The sequence below is a fragment of the Saccoglossus kowalevskii genome, chromosome 3, assembly GCF_978046115.1.
Source record: "Saccoglossus kowalevskii chromosome 3, keSacKowa6.1, whole genome shotgun sequence".
Lineage (NCBI taxonomy): Eukaryota > Metazoa > Hemichordata > Enteropneusta > Harrimaniidae > Saccoglossus > Saccoglossus kowalevskii.
Genome location: NC_140643.1, coordinates 41,004,346 through 41,021,488, shown reverse-complemented (window position 1 = coordinate 41,021,488; position 17,143 = coordinate 41,004,346). Strand labels below are relative to the sequence as shown.

Here is a 17,143-nt window from a genome sequence, read left to right as displayed (position 1 = left end):
TTCAACTTAATACAATCATCATCATCATAGGCAATCTTTTTTTGGATTTATTTGAAAATCATCGTTTTTGCTGCCAAACAAATAATAAATTGTATAATACTGTATAATGACGAATTTTCACTGGGTTTAAATTTCGCTGATTTGCCATTTCAGGCATATTCAGATGGTTTTAAATTCACGGTTTTATCATTTAGATAATGTGTTCTATGCTAATTTTTACATATTCACTGGGTTTTAATTTAGCGCATTTTCCAGTCAGCGAAATAAGCAAAATTAAAACCCAGTAAATAATTAACGCTTTTACAGTACACAAGGTGGTATAGGAAGGACTCGGGAATTACACATGTACAAAACAATATTACTAAACAATATTACTATTAAACAATTAAAGATGCAATTGGATGAGTGATCAATAATTGCAATATGGACAAGTGATCAATAATTGCAATATGGATGAGTGATCAATAATTGCAATATGGATGAGTGATCAATAATTGCAATATGGATGAGTGATCAATAATTGCAATATGGATGAGTGATCAATAATTGCAATATGGACAAGTGATCAATAATTGCAATATGGACAAGTGATCAATAATTGTCATACATTTATTAATGGCAACTATCACTTAAAGGTAACTACTACCAGTACAATATGTTGTATGTTTGAAAGATTCATTTACGCTTACTTGCCATCTATGAAAGCATTTTTTTACAATTAACGGTATTTGAATACAGGATCCCAAATGCAATCATGTGAATGACAGTATATAACCATATGCTTAGATACTGACACATGTGTCAAGACACCTCACATTGCCAATTCAAAGGCATGATTAAAAAACACAATTTTCTGTTTCCATAAAAGATTATAGACTTGCTTACAGGTCATATAATAATTGTTTTTTTAAATGTAACAAACAAATGAGAAAAAAAAGCTGAAAACTAAATAGTGCAGTTTATGCAAAATGAAGGAGTGAAAGCAGAAAAAAAAACTTGTATCTTTTGCATGATCTAGGTTGCTATCATTCATGAACTGAAAACTTACTAAACATGTAGGCTGATGTGCAGAATGCACATGATCAAACACATATTCACAACCAACCAGGCAAACAACCAATCTGTCCCCATTGCCAACTCAATACAGCCAACTTAAGACTTTGTGAAAACAACAACAAAGTGAACAATATCCTTCTTTCTGTAAAATGTCAACTGTATCTAAAGCAAATACAACTTACAGTTTCTGATGTGTTTAAACACTTACCAGTAAAAGTATCTACACTGGTGCTGCTGAAACTCAATGCAAAAGATACAGGTAGTTTGTTTTTCCGTGATCATTCCATTAATTAACATTTTTACTATTTTCATTTTTTTTTTAATTTCTACTTTTTTGACTTTCTCAAGTCTAACATAAAACATAGTTCTGATATACATATATCATAACTAAACTTGATTTGTAAATGCATCTTAGTTATACTTTCCATGTTAAAATAAAACAAATTCTTGTATAGATGCTCACAAAGCAGTTATCTGATAGTAAGAGGAATATAGGACTACATTAAGTTATAAAATATATTTTCAATTTATTTATTTAAATATTTATTTTAGACAGATTTAGGTTCAACAATTTCCATACATTAAAAATGATTTATCTAAATAAGCACAAAAAATATCCATCAGATATCATAATGACTGCCCGCCATGGTTCCAGCTACTGCTTCAAGTTTAAATGCCAGACGCTGTTTATTACTGATATCATCATCTTCCAATGCATCTAATAACTGAAATAAAATAAAATTTATGTATTTTATCTGTCATGCAAAAACATGTCCATTGACTAATATCGTTCCCGACTAGGCACGGTAAAATAAAATGGTTCACGTCAATTTCCAAAATCTATGCAAGTGTGTATTTATTAGATTTACAAGCAAAGTTATAGACATTATGTTATTGTTGTGTTTTTACATCGTTTGAAGTCATCCAAATCTTGGAATTAATCACAAACTGATGAAACTCTGTCAACTTGTAGACCTTGATTTGAAGGTGTGCAGTGAAAAATTTCTCCTACTACTTTGTTATCTTGGAATGAATTTGAATCAGAAGTGGCCATTTTTAACCCTTTTTGAGGGTTTAGGCATTCTGATTTTGTTGCCGTAGCATTACAGATTGATTTCACATAATAGATAAAATAAAGATTTTGATCTGTCACTTGCTTTAGCTGCCATCTTGGATTTCCATAAAAATGTTGCCTATTTGTTTGTCATCAGCACTTATACCAAAATTGTGCATTTATTATCTATAGCCAAAGCTTTTTATGAGAAAAATAGAATAATTAAGATCAGTAGCATGGTTTGGCTGCCATCTTCGATTTTGTGTAAAAAAAACAAACATGTTTCTCATTTTTTTTTCCTCAAACGGCTTGTGTACACAGCTGAATTGAAGTTAGAAATAACTGATTTAACCGATACTGAGGGTCTAGACATTCAGATTTTGTTGTTGTTGCATTATTGACACATTGTGTATGTATAAACAAACGTCAGCATGTCATGCGTCTTTTATTACTATTTTGGGTTTTAAAAATGAAACAAATATTCAGTCAGTATAGCGCCCTCTTGATGTCAAAATTCTGTCTGGATTACAGATGTGCTGAAATTTGACTGTTCACCTGACTTTGTGTTATCACATACGCTCTATGGCTTCATTTGGTCAGAAATTCAAATATATTAGCAGTTTTTGTTTAAAAATTACATACTTTATATTCCCTAATATGATCAAATAATAACAGTAGATAGATTACATATAGTATATCTAATATATATAAGTTAATAATTGAGGTTACATTTACCAACCACCTTAAAAATGTTAACTTGCTTGTGAACTGTTAATGCTGTAGCTTTAATTTTCAAATGCTTTTTTTTTAAAAAAAACTTCAAAAAAAGCACCAAAAAAAGCTCTGACATCCTCATTTTTAACTGATTCACATGAATATTTTTTGCTGATTGAAATTAAAAAGAGTATTGCAAACTTGTGAGTCATAGTTATTAAAAAAATTGTATTATATAATTTTAAAGTGATTTAATTACAGCTTACAATAAATGTCTTACCTTATCTCCATACTTTGTGGCATATTTGTACAGCTCATTAAGAGCACTCATTTTGTTAAACTTTCCACTCAATTCCTGTTGAATACAAACATAATATGATTCACCAAGATTTCAAAGTAGTTTCTTGATTTTATAAATTTTTACACAATCATACAAATACATACCGTGAAATCTTCTTCCAAATTTATTACCATTTCTTTCTCACTGATGGAAGGCTGTCTTTTAATATCCTCATAATAATCATCAACCATAGATCTGTATTCTGGTAATTCTTTGGCAAACAGTAATTTATTGACTGGTGCTTCCTACAGTGACAATCAAAGATTCTGATTAGAGCTACAATGAGGTAAAGATTGAAAAGCATGAACAAGACATACTTTTTATAAATCAAAACATACAACGAACCGTATAATTGCGTGAAATTAGTTTGGAACGGTCGGTCAGTTTGATTAATTGTGCGTTTGTCCTGCCAGACAACTGGTGCTGTCAATTGTTTGTTGGCCGGTATAACTGTAACAACAAACTGGCTACATTTTAAAAACAATCAGTGACGAAAAGGCTGAGGTTAACGAGACAACCCATTTTACTCGAAGGAGTGGTAACTGTAATCTCATTTGTGCCAAACAAACCCGGATTGTGACAGGAATCGTTTGTATAAAAACAAGATTTGGATGGTAACGGTTCAACAATTTGTCTATTAGATTCAAGCAATGTTCAAGAAGGTTAACCTCATATAATAAATATCGGTGGATTAATCGCATTTATAATATTATCACGCCATCTGACTGTGGCCATTTTCAGGCTCAAATCAATCAGGGGAATCCAGACATGTATCAGTCTGAGGATGCGTAAAAACATTCTATGTTCCCTAATGCAATATAGAATCGCCAAGAGTGGACACGATCACAAACTGGTGTCAGCAAGATTCGAACGCCAATCTTTTAGTCAAAACCCAGGCAGTTAGCCTATTCGCTAGCGAGTTTGCAAATTGGCTGCCCCAATACTTCTGACACTTGCTGTAACGTAACATAAAGCAACAGTGAATATATGTTTATCAATCATCAAACTAAACATTTGATGTTACATACATGAAGCGCACTGCGGCGGTTACGTGGCTAAGACGAAGGACATGTGACCATGCGACAGTATTATTATGCTCGTATACTACACGTTCGAGTAACTTTCCAATAAAAACGTGATCAGCAATAATTTCTAGTACTGCATGGAGAATTGCGTATTATTAGTTTTCATCAGACATATCCCTGTACAGGATTTTTTGAAAAATGTTTAAAATTTTCGAAAGAATATTCGAATACTAGTTGGGGCATAGACCTTAGAATATGTATTTAAGGTCTATGGTTGGGTGAATATGAATTGAATACTAGTATCCATATGATCTTTTGAAAAATCAGCTAAACAGTTCACAACCACAATTATGGTGAATTGGCGAATTTTCAACGAAAAAAACTGCTCCGGTCATGAGCAGAGTTTGCTGCATCTTACAATGTTGAACAGTACTTTTCGTTCTCAACATTGTGAAATTATTTCGTTTTTTGGGAGAAAAAAAAACTGAATAAAATGATTTTGGCAAGATAATTCAGAAATTTATATTAAGAATAATTCATAATGAAATGTATTCCATATGCACCCATAAATTATTTTCATTATTACTGATTACACACGAATATTAAAGAAAAAAAGATAATTTGCTATATTCTTGTTTTCACGTCATGTTCACAATTATTTGTAAGGTGTTCTTTGAAATGTCAAATTTTCTCAATGTTTTAGCGACTACTCCGCGGGTATATAGCTTGTTCTCACACTAGCATAATTTTGCTTGAGTTCACTCATCGCTTTCCCACATGCACAGTGCGTTTGAAAATAGCATAATTATATTGCGTGAGGGGCTGGTGAGACTGTCACAATGCGTTCTATTTACTTATTTTCATCGCGCGTGGACGGCGCATTTGATTGCATTTATTTTGTATTTTTATTTTCGAAATGTAGCACTCGCTGTGTTTATTTTGTTATGTCTCGCAACTGAACGTTCAAGCTGACTTTGTTTTGGCTTATATTACGTGCAGTGGACGGTTGGGCGTTATGTTTGCAACAATGTATTTGTTTATCATAAATGTCTACTCTACTAACCAAAACATAATCGTTTACAAGGCCTGTCGCCGACACTGGGACACGTTTTCGATCTGACTAATTTCACGCAATTGTGATGTTTGTTGTATGTGAATAAGCTTATTAAATTAACATCAGACATTGAGTGACTACATACATGTAGATACTAGATAAATTCAGTATCAAATGAGTTCTTGAAATAAGTAGATATTAACTATTTCATGCTCATTTCACACTAGTGTTTCAGAAACTGTGACTTTTCAATCATGATGATTGTTTAACATTAAAAAATAAATAAATAAATATTAAAGATATTGCTCTGGAACAGCATTAACTAAAACAAAATCAGCCATTTTGAACACATGTATAATGAATATATAAAATTTGAACATATGGAAGATATGGCACTAGAGCTGCATTAATTAATACAAAATGGCCACCAGTCGGCCATTTTAAATCTGATCTGAAAAATAAAATGACGTGCAACAGGAACCCATAATGTCTAATGTATGTACCAAGTTTGAACAAAATCCATCCATAAATGCTTGATATTTGATGATTTTTTAGCACAAAAATGGCCACCATTCGGCCATTTTGAATAGGATCGTCAAACCAATATATCTGCATATCTATGACATGATCTATAATGAATATTTAAAATTTGAACATAGTCAGTCACAGCAAGTCAGAGATATGGCACTAGAACCACATTCATTAAAACAAAATGGTCGCCAGTCGGCCATTTTTAATCTTATCTGAAAAACAAAATGATGTGCATCAAGGTCCTATAATGTCCAACGTATATACAAGGTTTGAACAAAACTCATCTGTAAACAGCCGGGAAATGCTTGATTTTGTTGATTATTTAGCACAAAAATGGCCACCATTCGGCCATTTTTAATAGGATCGTCAAACCAATATATCTGTATATCTATGACATGATCTATAATGAATATTTAAAATTTGAACATAATCAGTCAAAGCAAGTCAGAGATATGGCACTAGAACCACATTCATTAAAACAAAATGGCCGCCAGTCGGCCATTTTTAATCTTAACTGAAAAACAAAATGATGTGCATCAAGGTCCTATAATGTCTAATGTATATACCAATTTTGAACAAAATCCATCTGTAAACAGCCGAAAAATGCTTGATTTTGATGATTTTTAGCACAAAAATGGCCGCCATTCAGGCATCTTGAATCAGATCGTGAAACAAATTGACGTGCATATGTATAATATCATGTATGATGTATGTGTGATTGGTTCAGGCATTTCTAAGATACAGGTCCGAACGCACACACAGACACACGGAAACACAGAGGTCAAAACACAAGTCTCCATTTTCGGACTGCGTCTAATAACATCACATACTGGTGACATCATATAGAATAACATCACATACTGGTGACATCATATAGAATAACATCACATACTGGTGACATCATATACAATAACATCACAAACTGGTGACATCATTTAGAATAACATCACATGCTGGTGACATCATTTAGAATAACATCATACTGGTGACATCAATGGTATCCCATGCAATGACATCACATCACATACCAATGAAATCACATATCAATGACATCATATGCTAATGACTTAACATACCTTTCCTAATTTCCTTTGAATCTTAGAGCAAGCATCAATAAATGTCTGTGCAATGATATCTAGGCTTCCTTCCAATGTATATGATAAATTAATATCGAAGACAAAGTGTGGACATTTTATTATGTTGGCCCAGATTCTCAATGGAAGACTGAAAGAAAAAATATCAATGTTATTACCGGTAGTATAGTGCTACAGTGTATAATAATCACAGTGATTATTAGAATGTAATATCCTTGTATGGTACAGTCTATGTCATAATATTCATAAATTTATGCAAATAATAAAAGTGCTGAGGCAAAGCTCAATTCATTTAGATATCATGTCAAATATGCATATCATTCGTTAGTTGAGTTCTAGAAAATTACAATATTATCTCTTTCTGTCTGGTTGACAATCTGTATCTCTATAATTCAATATTTTCATATAATCAAATACCTGTTAGATTTCCAAATGTGAGGAACGTCTGAATGCTGACAATCATATTTCTCTGCTAAATTATCCAAATAATCAAACATGTACTTTATGCTGGATGGAAAATGATATTGCTGCTTATCATAAGTCAATAATGACTTGAATACATCATCTACAAATGAAGAAACAGTTCCCTGTAAAAGAGAAAAATCTTTAATATTTTGTCCACTCTATACTCAGTATCTAGTCTGCATTTTTTATCACACTTTATCTTGAATTAGAATTATGCTTCTTAGACTATCAATGAAGAAACCGCATTTTAAAAAAATATTAACACATACCATCAGAGGTACATGTACATTACTTGGGGTTTTGCAACTAAGGTGACATGATACCAAGATCTTGTTTCAATCTCGCTCTCACATAAGCAATTCAACTCAGAAAATGCGAATGCGCATGCCCAAGGTAACTAGGATACTGGGATGTCCAGGTGGATCAAAATAGCTGTTCACAATATGACGAATTATCGTCTATCTACGAGAAGAGACTTGAATGGGATCTTGGCATGATGTCACCATACAGTACTGTGCGCGTTGCAAACCCCAAGTAATGAACCTCTGATTCCATCAATACCTTATATAATCTGAATTCACAGCAAAAAACACTTCAGTTGAAGTATAAAAGAACAAAATTACAGAGAAAAACGCCAAGAACGACACTCGACTGGAATTGATTTGGTGACAGTAACATTAATTTGTTACCCCATTTAACATGATGTAAAAAAATGTTTTCAATCTTTTGGAAATCTAATAATTTATACCGTGCTGAATAATCTTTCCATGTGCGCGAGTTCTTACCTTGGTTTGAAGAAGCTGACCTAGGTAAATTTCAGAGATGACTTTGTCACCACGAGAACGACCAGGTTTATCTTTCTTTTTCTGCAAATGCTTTTTGGATTTTTTACTTTCTGAAGAAATCCCACTTGTGTAATAATTCTTTGATTTTATCTGAAAGTCACAACATATCAGGTCACCTTTGTCAATATACTATGCAGTAATTAAGTTATAACCCAATTTATATACTACAGATGATCACATCATACATTTCAGTCATAAGTGTCAACTTTCAAAGATTCTGTAAATGGCATTTATACTGACATACTGACTGAGTATCTGTTGTTAAACATGTGTAACATGATGAACAAACATGTATAAAATAGTTGTAAAATTTGATTTTAATCAGAAAAAAACATGTCAGAGATAAGGCAGTATTCATTAATACAAAATGTCAGTGAGTCAGCCAATTTGAATCAGATCTGAAAAACAAAATTATGTGCATTGTGTCACATACAAAATATGTACCAAGTTCAAAGCAAAGCTGTCCATGTGTGACTTTGATACAGATTCAGAATGGCAAACAACCATGATGCATTTTGAACATTAAAATAGTTGCCATTTGGCAATCTTGAATTTGATTGTCGAACAAATGCATTTTGCATATGTGTGACATGATGTATGGGTGAAGTTTGCATGTGACCATTGCAGTCATTCAGGTGAAGATGCGTGGACAAAATGTGAACATGAGAGCAATCCATAAAACCCAGTTTTCAAACTACCACTGAATTGGAACTAAATACACTGTCACTTCTCACAAAACAATATAATAATTACTATGTTAAATAGATTGAGATTCACTGGAGATAAATGTATGCATTGTATTCACATTATGTTCAGAAAATATTACTTCCATTGATATTATTTAAAATTCCTCAGTCATCATGACATATTCATATGGGTTCCACGCAACCTATAGAGAAATGTAATACGTGATAATGCATTGATGACAAGACAGTAACACTGAGAATGAAACTCTTGCACTACTGGTGAGTACACTGTTATGGCCAAGAGTGACTGGGAAAATGTACTACTGGTGAGTACACTGCTATGGCCAAGAGTGGCTGGGAAAATGCACTACTGGTGAGTACACTGCTATGGCCAAGAGTGGCTGGGAAAAATGTACTACTGGTGAGTACACTGCTATGGTCAAGAGTGGTTGGGAAAAATGCACTACTGATGAGTACACTGTTATGGCCAAGAGTGGCTGGGAAAATGCACTACTGGTGAGTACACTGCTATGGTCAAGAGTGGTTGGGAAAATGCACTACTGGTGAGTACACTGCTATGGCCAAGAGTGGCTGGGAAAATGCACTACTGGTGAGTACACTGCTATGGCCAAGAGTGGCTGGGAAAATGCACTACTGGTGAGTACACTGCTATGGTCAAGAGTGGTTGGGAAAATGCACTACTGGTGAGTACACTGCTATGGTCAAGATTGACTGAGAGAAATGCACTACTGGTGAGTACACTGCTATGGCCAAGAGTGGCTGGGAAAAATGCACTACTGGTGAGTACACTGCTATGGTCAAGATTGACTGAGAGAAATGCACTACTGGTGAGTACACTGCTATGGCCAAGAGTGGCTGGGAAAAATGCACTACTGGTGAGTACACTGCTATGGTCAAGAATGACTGAGAGAAATGCACTACTGGTGAGTACACTGCTATGGCCAAGAGTGGCTGGAAAAAATGCACTACTGGTGAGTACACTGCTATAGCCAAAGGTGACTGGGAGAAATGCACTACTGATGAGTACACTGCTATGGCCAAGAGTGGCTGGGAAAAATGCACTACTGGTGAGTACACTGCTATGGCCAAGAGTGGCTGGAAAAAATGCACTACTGGTGAGTACACTGCTATGGTCAAGATTGACTGAGAGAAATGCACTACTGGTGAGTACACTGCTATAGCCAAGAGTGGCTGGGAAAATGCACTACTGGTGAGTACACTGCTATGGCCAAGAGTGGCTGGGAAAATGCACTACTGGTGAGTACACTGCTATGGCCAAGAGTGGCTGGGAAAATGCACTACTGGTGAGTACACTGCTATAGCCAAGAGTGAATGGGACAATGCACTATTTATGGCAAAGAGTGGCCAGGTTTATTTGATTTAGTAAGTTGTGTTTACAGTACTCACAAGGTGCCATGTTTTCATGCTTCCTTTGCCCTCCTCTTCATCACCATTGTCATCCTCAAGAATTAAAGCACGAGATGAACAATGAAACAACACATCTGGTGGAGCATCAGGATCATGAAAGTGAATATAATCTGAAGTAAAATAAAGAAAATAATGATTACTATCCCTTTAAAAAATTTATAACCAATAAATATTGCATGATGATATGCATAAAGTTGTTTAGACAAATGATTTTTTTATTATATGCTCTTCATGTATATTTATTATGGTTCTACAGTTATATTCTCAAGATAAAATTGATGACAGATGCAATGCAGTACACAACACCCATTTAAATATGTATATTTTAATAAATAATTATCGTTATCAGAGGTACATTACTTTGCAACTACGGTGACATGATACCAAGATCTCATTCAATCTCGCTCTCGCATAAGCCTTCCCAGCTCAGAACAATGCGAATGCCCAATGAAACTAGGTTACTGTGTGGTCCAGGTGGATCAAAATAGCTACACACGATATAACGAATTACGAGAACTATATTGTTTGGAACAATTTCAATGTATTACATTTTTTCACTATGATAGTGGCAAGACATGTTTTATTTTTTTATTACAAACCTTGATTTATGCCATGTCAGAAGGTCGTAGCCTCAGTCTCGCTATCTACGAAAAGAGACTTGAATGGGATCTTGACATGGTGTCACCATACTGTACTATGCGTGTTGCAAACCCCAAATAATGTACCTCTGTCGTTATAACATTACACATTACAATACAACCACATGTTAAAGTGAAGTCACAAAGAAACAAACTAAAGATGGAAACTCACCATATTCATTAGCAACAGTTACTGGACTTCTAATTTTAGAAGTAACATTTGAGATTTGTTCTTTGTAAACTAAAGCTAAACTTGCTTCATCTGGTATCTGGAAATTAACATAGATTTGCTTAGTAGGAACAAAGAAAACATACATTACTCAATAAAAAGTAAATTCCAGTAAAATATCAATATGTCTTTCACGTGATATAACATCAATGAAGTGAATAAATTTTGGTAAGGATCATATGCACCCATGAATAACTACATGTATGGTGAAACTTTTTTTAATCTGAATACCAAGTGTCTGGGAAAATCAGTTAACAAGTCACAGAGAATGAATGGATTCAAATCACTCGTATGTTACTGTACCTGATAATGACCCATAGTATTAATTCGTTTCCATTGTCCTTCTATTTCACATGTAATGTCATCATCTTTCAATGTTAGGTGACCTTGGCCAGCTCGTCCACCCCTCCACTCTAGATAAAGTATAGTGACAATTACATAAGTGAATTTATTTATATTTCTATTACATAATAGAATTCCCATTTGATCCATGCTTTTGATATAAATTAACAATTCTACCATATGTACCATTATATTGACACAATAGAAGCAATTTAAAACTTATCTGAATCAGTCATTTTTCAGTGGCAGGGTTTCTTGAGTACCACACTAGAGGGCAGTAAAACTTACCTAAATCAGTCTCTTTTGCAGCACGTCTCCTTGAGTATGGTGTACTCTTATACTAGTAATCGCATAAAATAATTCACAATGCCACCACTAGAGGGCAGTAAAACTTACCTAAATCAGTCTCTTTTGAAGCACGTCTCCTTGAGTATAGTGTACTCTTATAATCGCATAAAATAATTCACAATGCCACCACTAGAGGGCAGTAAAACTTACCTAAATCAGTCTCTTTTGCAGCAGGCCTGCTTGAGTATAGTGTACTCTTATAATCGCATAAAATAATTCACAATGCCACCACTAGAGGGCAGTAAAAATTACCTAAATCGGTCTCTTTTGCAGCAGGCCTGCTTGAGTATGGGTACTCTTATAATCGCATAAAATAATTCACAATGCCATCACTAGAGGGCAGTAAAACTTACCTAAATCAGTCTCTTTTGCAGCAGGCCTGCTTGAGTATGGTGTACTCTTATAATCGCATAAAATAATTCACAATGCCACCACTAGAGGGCAGTAAAACTTACCTAAATCAGTCTCTTTTGAAGCACGTCTCCTTGAGTATAGTGTACTCTTATAATCGCATAAAATAATTCACAATGCCATCACTAGAGGGCAGTAAAACTTACCTAAATCAGTCTCTTTTGCAGCACGTCTCCTTGAGTATAGTGTACTCTTATAATCGCATAAAATAATTCACAATGACACCACTAGAGGGCAGTATTTTAAAACTTACCTAAATCAGTCTCTTTTGCAGCAGGCCTCCTTGAGTATGGTGTGTTCTTGTACATTACATCCAATAATTTATTTGTTACTTGTGACACTGTGTCAACATCTAATATCTTGACTTGAGAATCTGATGTACCATCCCATTCAGTCACAACATTCACTGTCTGCAAGAAAAGAAGCCAATAACACTTCAATACAATGGGTATATATTTATCAACTCTGAGTTTTCTTTAACTATTTGTCACCATCACAAGATTGTATACTGAAGTGACTTTTTTTGCAAAGTATGTTTTATTTATTGATATTATGTGATCCAATTATGAATTACAGAAACCAAATTGCATTATACCAGAGAACCCTTTGAGTGCACAGTATTCGACAGACCAGTGACATAAAAATGAATTCATCTCAACTTGTACTCTCAAGAACCATTTACACTTACCAGTGACTTCATCTCCTTATTCTCTCAGAAACCATTTACACTTACCAGTGAATTCATCTCTTTATTCTCTCAGAAACCATTTACACTTACCAGTGAATTCATCTCTACTTATTCTCTCAGAAACCATTTACACTTACCAGTGAATTCATCTCTACTTATTCTCTCAGAAACCATTTACACTTACCAGTGAATTCATCTCTACTTATTCTCTCAGAAACCATTTACACTTACCAGTGAATTCATCTCTACTTATTCTCTCAGAAACCATTTACACTTACCAGTGAATTCATCTCTACTTATTCTCTCAGAAACCATTTACACTTACCGGTGAATTCATCTCTACTTATTCTCTCAGAAACCATTTACACTTACCAGTGAATTCATCTCCTTATTCTCTCAGAAACCATTTACACTTACCAGTGAATTCATCTCCTTATTCTCTCAGAAACCATTTACACTTACCGGTGAATTCATCTCTACTTATTCTCTCAGAAACCATTTACACTTACCAGTGAATTCATCTCTACTTATTCTCTCAGAAACCATTTACACTTACCAGTGAATTCATCTCTACTTATTCTCTCAGAAACCATTTACACTTACCAGTGAATTCATCTCCTTATTCTCCCAGAACCAATTCACACTTACCAAAGATTTTGTCTCAATATGTTCTCTCAGTAAGTAATCATCATTAAGAGAATACTTGGCAAATCCAGTCACAGCATCTACAGGTCCTTTCTCAATTTGATGTTTTAGTGCTTTATACAAAAAGAATATTGGTGAGCCAGTGCATTTCTGAAAAAAATAAACAATTGCGTATCGGATTATTATCTACACAAGACTAGAAACCAACATGAAAGTGAAACTGGATCATGTTAGTACAATATTCATTTTCCAATACAGTTATAAGATAAATTTAGAATATATGGAAACATGTGTGCAGTATTATGAAAGAACCTTTATGTTTATTTATTTGACTATGCAATTGGTATATATGGTATATGCTTCATGTAATGTACATGTATAATTATACAGAGTGACTCCACAAACACATGGATTGCAGTAGTCCATCACAGGAAATGGCATTTAAATTGTTTACTATGCCTATCACACATTATTGTTCATTCTATGTGCTAACATCTTCCATACACTACTGTCTAGCTTGAAAGATGTATCGTCACAATTTGAATTAACACTTTGATTTGAATAAACTTGTGATTGACATTCATTTTGATGAATCAAACGGTTTTTGAAACATGCCTTTTTATCAACTTTCAGATGAGAATTGTGCTTAAATTTTGACCAACTCTTAAACTAATATCAAATTGTAATCTATAAAACATCATTTTTGTATGAAAGACATTTGCCATCTTTCAATTCATACGCCTAGGCTTATATTTACCTTGATAAATCTGTGGAGTGACAAGACAAACCAGTTTGTCAGTAATTTCTCCATGACAGTCTCAGTCCTAGAATTCACATACATTGTAAGGTTATACAGCATTATGGTAATTTAAGGTTATCACGAGAATAACATAAATTATGCTAATGACTAATCACGCCAAGAGTATAACAATTACAAAATACAACATGAATGAATGAATACATCTTTCATTTAATCAAAAAATTATAATTATAAAAATTATTGTTTAAAAGTTAAATAATGAATTACTACACATCTAAAAATATAACTAAAATACACAAGCTATTCAACAATCAGGGAAGTACCCATTGCTGTAAAACAAATAGATTCTCCAATGAATTATTGGAAAATGAGGAATATTGCACCACAGACCCTGATTTGAAATAACTGCTCAGTTTACAAACTAAGGTTTCCACAGAGAGACGAGCCTAGAAAATAGTGTTTTGTTTAGCGGGTTTCTAATATTTAGTTATTTTAATTTTGACAGTGAACTTTCAGCCAAGAATTCTTACCTTCTCAGCATTATCTTGACTTTATTCTCTTCAGAGGCTTTTTCTGCAGCCCTTGCTAACAAAGTTTTTAATATACTAGAAATAACATGAGTTAAACATTATCATAATTTGTTGATAATTTCTCTGTTAATGTTGAACATAATGAACAGAACTCATTGGTTTAACAACAGTGATGCTAAAATACAAGAAATAATGTTCAAACAAGAAAGAATTTAAGATTTATAGCAGTTGATTATTTTAGTACAGCCTTACCTCAAAGATTAGCAGCTAATGTCAGATGGAAGAAAAAAGACTGATTTATGAGAGAGAGAAATTGTTAGTTGAGAGATAAGTTATTAGATTTGATATTATTTTTATATTGCTAACTGTGCTACAGAACCATATACAGAATTCAAATCTGAACTGAGAATGACTGAACTTTTTTTCATTCTCAATGTATTTTTCTTTTTTGTGTGTGAAAGAAAGATTGACATCTTTAAAGTTACTGAATAGTATTTATATGATCTCCTCTTGGGAAAGGTACCAGGAATTAATAAGGCATCTTAGAAGGCATACATGTTTTATGGAGAAAAAAAAATGGTATTTTGGATGACATTAATTGTTGTTGTGTTTTTTTTAAGTTGTGGTTTTTAAGGTAATAACAAGTTTTAGATAAAAATTCCCAAAATACAGGCCTTATACCTGGCAGGAGAAAACATTTCATATAATCCATAAAAATCTTTTCAACGAAACTATATGATTTTGCTGAAATTATTAGTAAGTGAGAAAAAAGCAAAATAAGATGTGACTATGGATACCTAAAAGATAGCTATTAGAATGTTAACGATAGTTAATAGCCTGTTTCAAATTGAGATTCTAGCAAACATCCAAGGTCTGTAGGGACAAGAACATTTACTAGAGCCAAGACCGTATTTTAGTATTTGTGCAGGCCTTGAACGTCTAAGAAGAACTTCAACCCCAAACAAACTATTAATGGAAACACAACACACTGTTAATGACTGTATACCTTTAAAAAATGTGAATTCTAGTAATGATGTGCCTTTAATGGTACACAAACAAATATTTAGTGACTATGTAGAGATTGTACTTACTCAGTTAGGTATGCCATCTTTTTTTCATTGTGAAGAGCAACAGTCAAGAGTGTAGCTAAATTAATCCTGAAAAAAGGTAACAAGGTTATACAATAATGAAAATGGAATCTTGGTACAGTCATGAGATTACAATACAGCTTGTATCCTGTTTTGAAGTAATATCAGAAACAAAATTGCCTAATATACTGGTAAATATTTGTATACAAGTCCTTTCCAAACCAAGCTTTTTTATAACTTAATTTTTTTGATTTATCCTTAAAACAATCAACAAACTGCCATCGAAGAGAATATTCACTGGGTTTAATTTTAGCAGAATCTATGTTGCAAGAAAATTAACTAGATTTTTAATTACTAGTTTGTGCAGAAAACAATGCTGTCAGAAATAGATTTAATCATTTATGTAACTTTATACATTTATATATAATTTTGGGTGAAACCAGGTTGACACAACTAAATTTCTGGTATTGTTGTCACTGTGACCGTCCTTGTTGCACGTGAGGTTGACCCAGAATCAAATTTCGGGTATCTTCGGAGATCATGTGAGAAGTGAGTGACAGGGAGAGTAGGCCAGGTGTACCACGCAAAAAGGGAAACAATTTTGTGAAGAGTCTTCAAGTTCGATTATATAGGAATGCCACATGTGACAGTCCTTCATGAACACAGCGTTGGATCACAGGGAGTGCCAGATGACTAATACAGGTGTGTTATTTCATGGGCAAGTCCCTAATTTATGTCATATCGGTAAAGGGCTATGTCATCATCGTGGTTGACTTGAGACATATCGCTACACTTGCAGGGAAATAACCGTAAAGCCCGAGTTCGTTGGTTAAGAATGAGTTGAAGACAAATAAATAACAGCAGTAACTCAGCGATTCTGCAAAGAAAACGAGTTATTTTGTGGTCAGTGTGGACGCTTTGTTGCAACAATACATTGTTTACACCGAGTCACGTGTCATCATTGTGGATTACTTGCTGTCGAATGTCATGTGCTGTGACATCCTGTTGATTGTTCATGGTCGTGTGCCATCTCCATTGTTTGCCTGTTGTCGCGTGTATCCGATCGTTCATCAGTCGTTCAGCTTTGATGCTTACTACTCCATGTTTTATGAGACAAGATCGCTGACTACAATAAAAGACATACATCACCA

General features: G+C 33.9%; 1 protein-coding gene across 1 annotated transcript in view; it reads right to left on the bottom strand.

Moving 5' to 3' along the window:
- Positions 1 to 588: 588 nt before the first annotated feature.
- Positions 589 to 17,143, bottom strand: part of LOC100376158 (plexin-A2-like) — a 78,165-nt gene continuing 61,610 nt past the window's right edge. Inside the window, exons 30-43 of the mRNA XM_085497508.1 lie at positions 15,996 to 16,061; positions 14,905 to 14,979; positions 14,372 to 14,438; positions 13,618 to 13,764; positions 12,535 to 12,691; positions 11,484 to 11,593; positions 11,124 to 11,220; positions 10,293 to 10,423; positions 8,119 to 8,268; positions 7,286 to 7,455; positions 6,851 to 6,998; positions 3,269 to 3,409; positions 3,105 to 3,179; positions 589 to 1,781 (exon numbers count right to left, since the gene is read on the bottom strand). Of these exons, the coding sequence (XP_085353634.1) occupies positions 1,677 to 1,781; positions 3,105 to 3,179; positions 3,269 to 3,409; positions 6,851 to 6,998; positions 7,286 to 7,455; positions 8,119 to 8,268; positions 10,293 to 10,423; positions 11,124 to 11,220; positions 11,484 to 11,593; positions 12,535 to 12,691; positions 13,618 to 13,764; positions 14,372 to 14,438; positions 14,905 to 14,979; positions 15,996 to 16,061 (1,639 nt within the window). The 3' untranslated portion in view covers positions 589 to 1,676. The remainder of the gene's footprint in view (positions 1,782 to 3,104; positions 3,180 to 3,268; positions 3,410 to 6,850; positions 6,999 to 7,285; positions 7,456 to 8,118; positions 8,269 to 10,292; positions 10,424 to 11,123; positions 11,221 to 11,483; positions 11,594 to 12,534; positions 12,692 to 13,617; positions 13,765 to 14,371; positions 14,439 to 14,904; positions 14,980 to 15,995; positions 16,062 to 17,143) is intronic.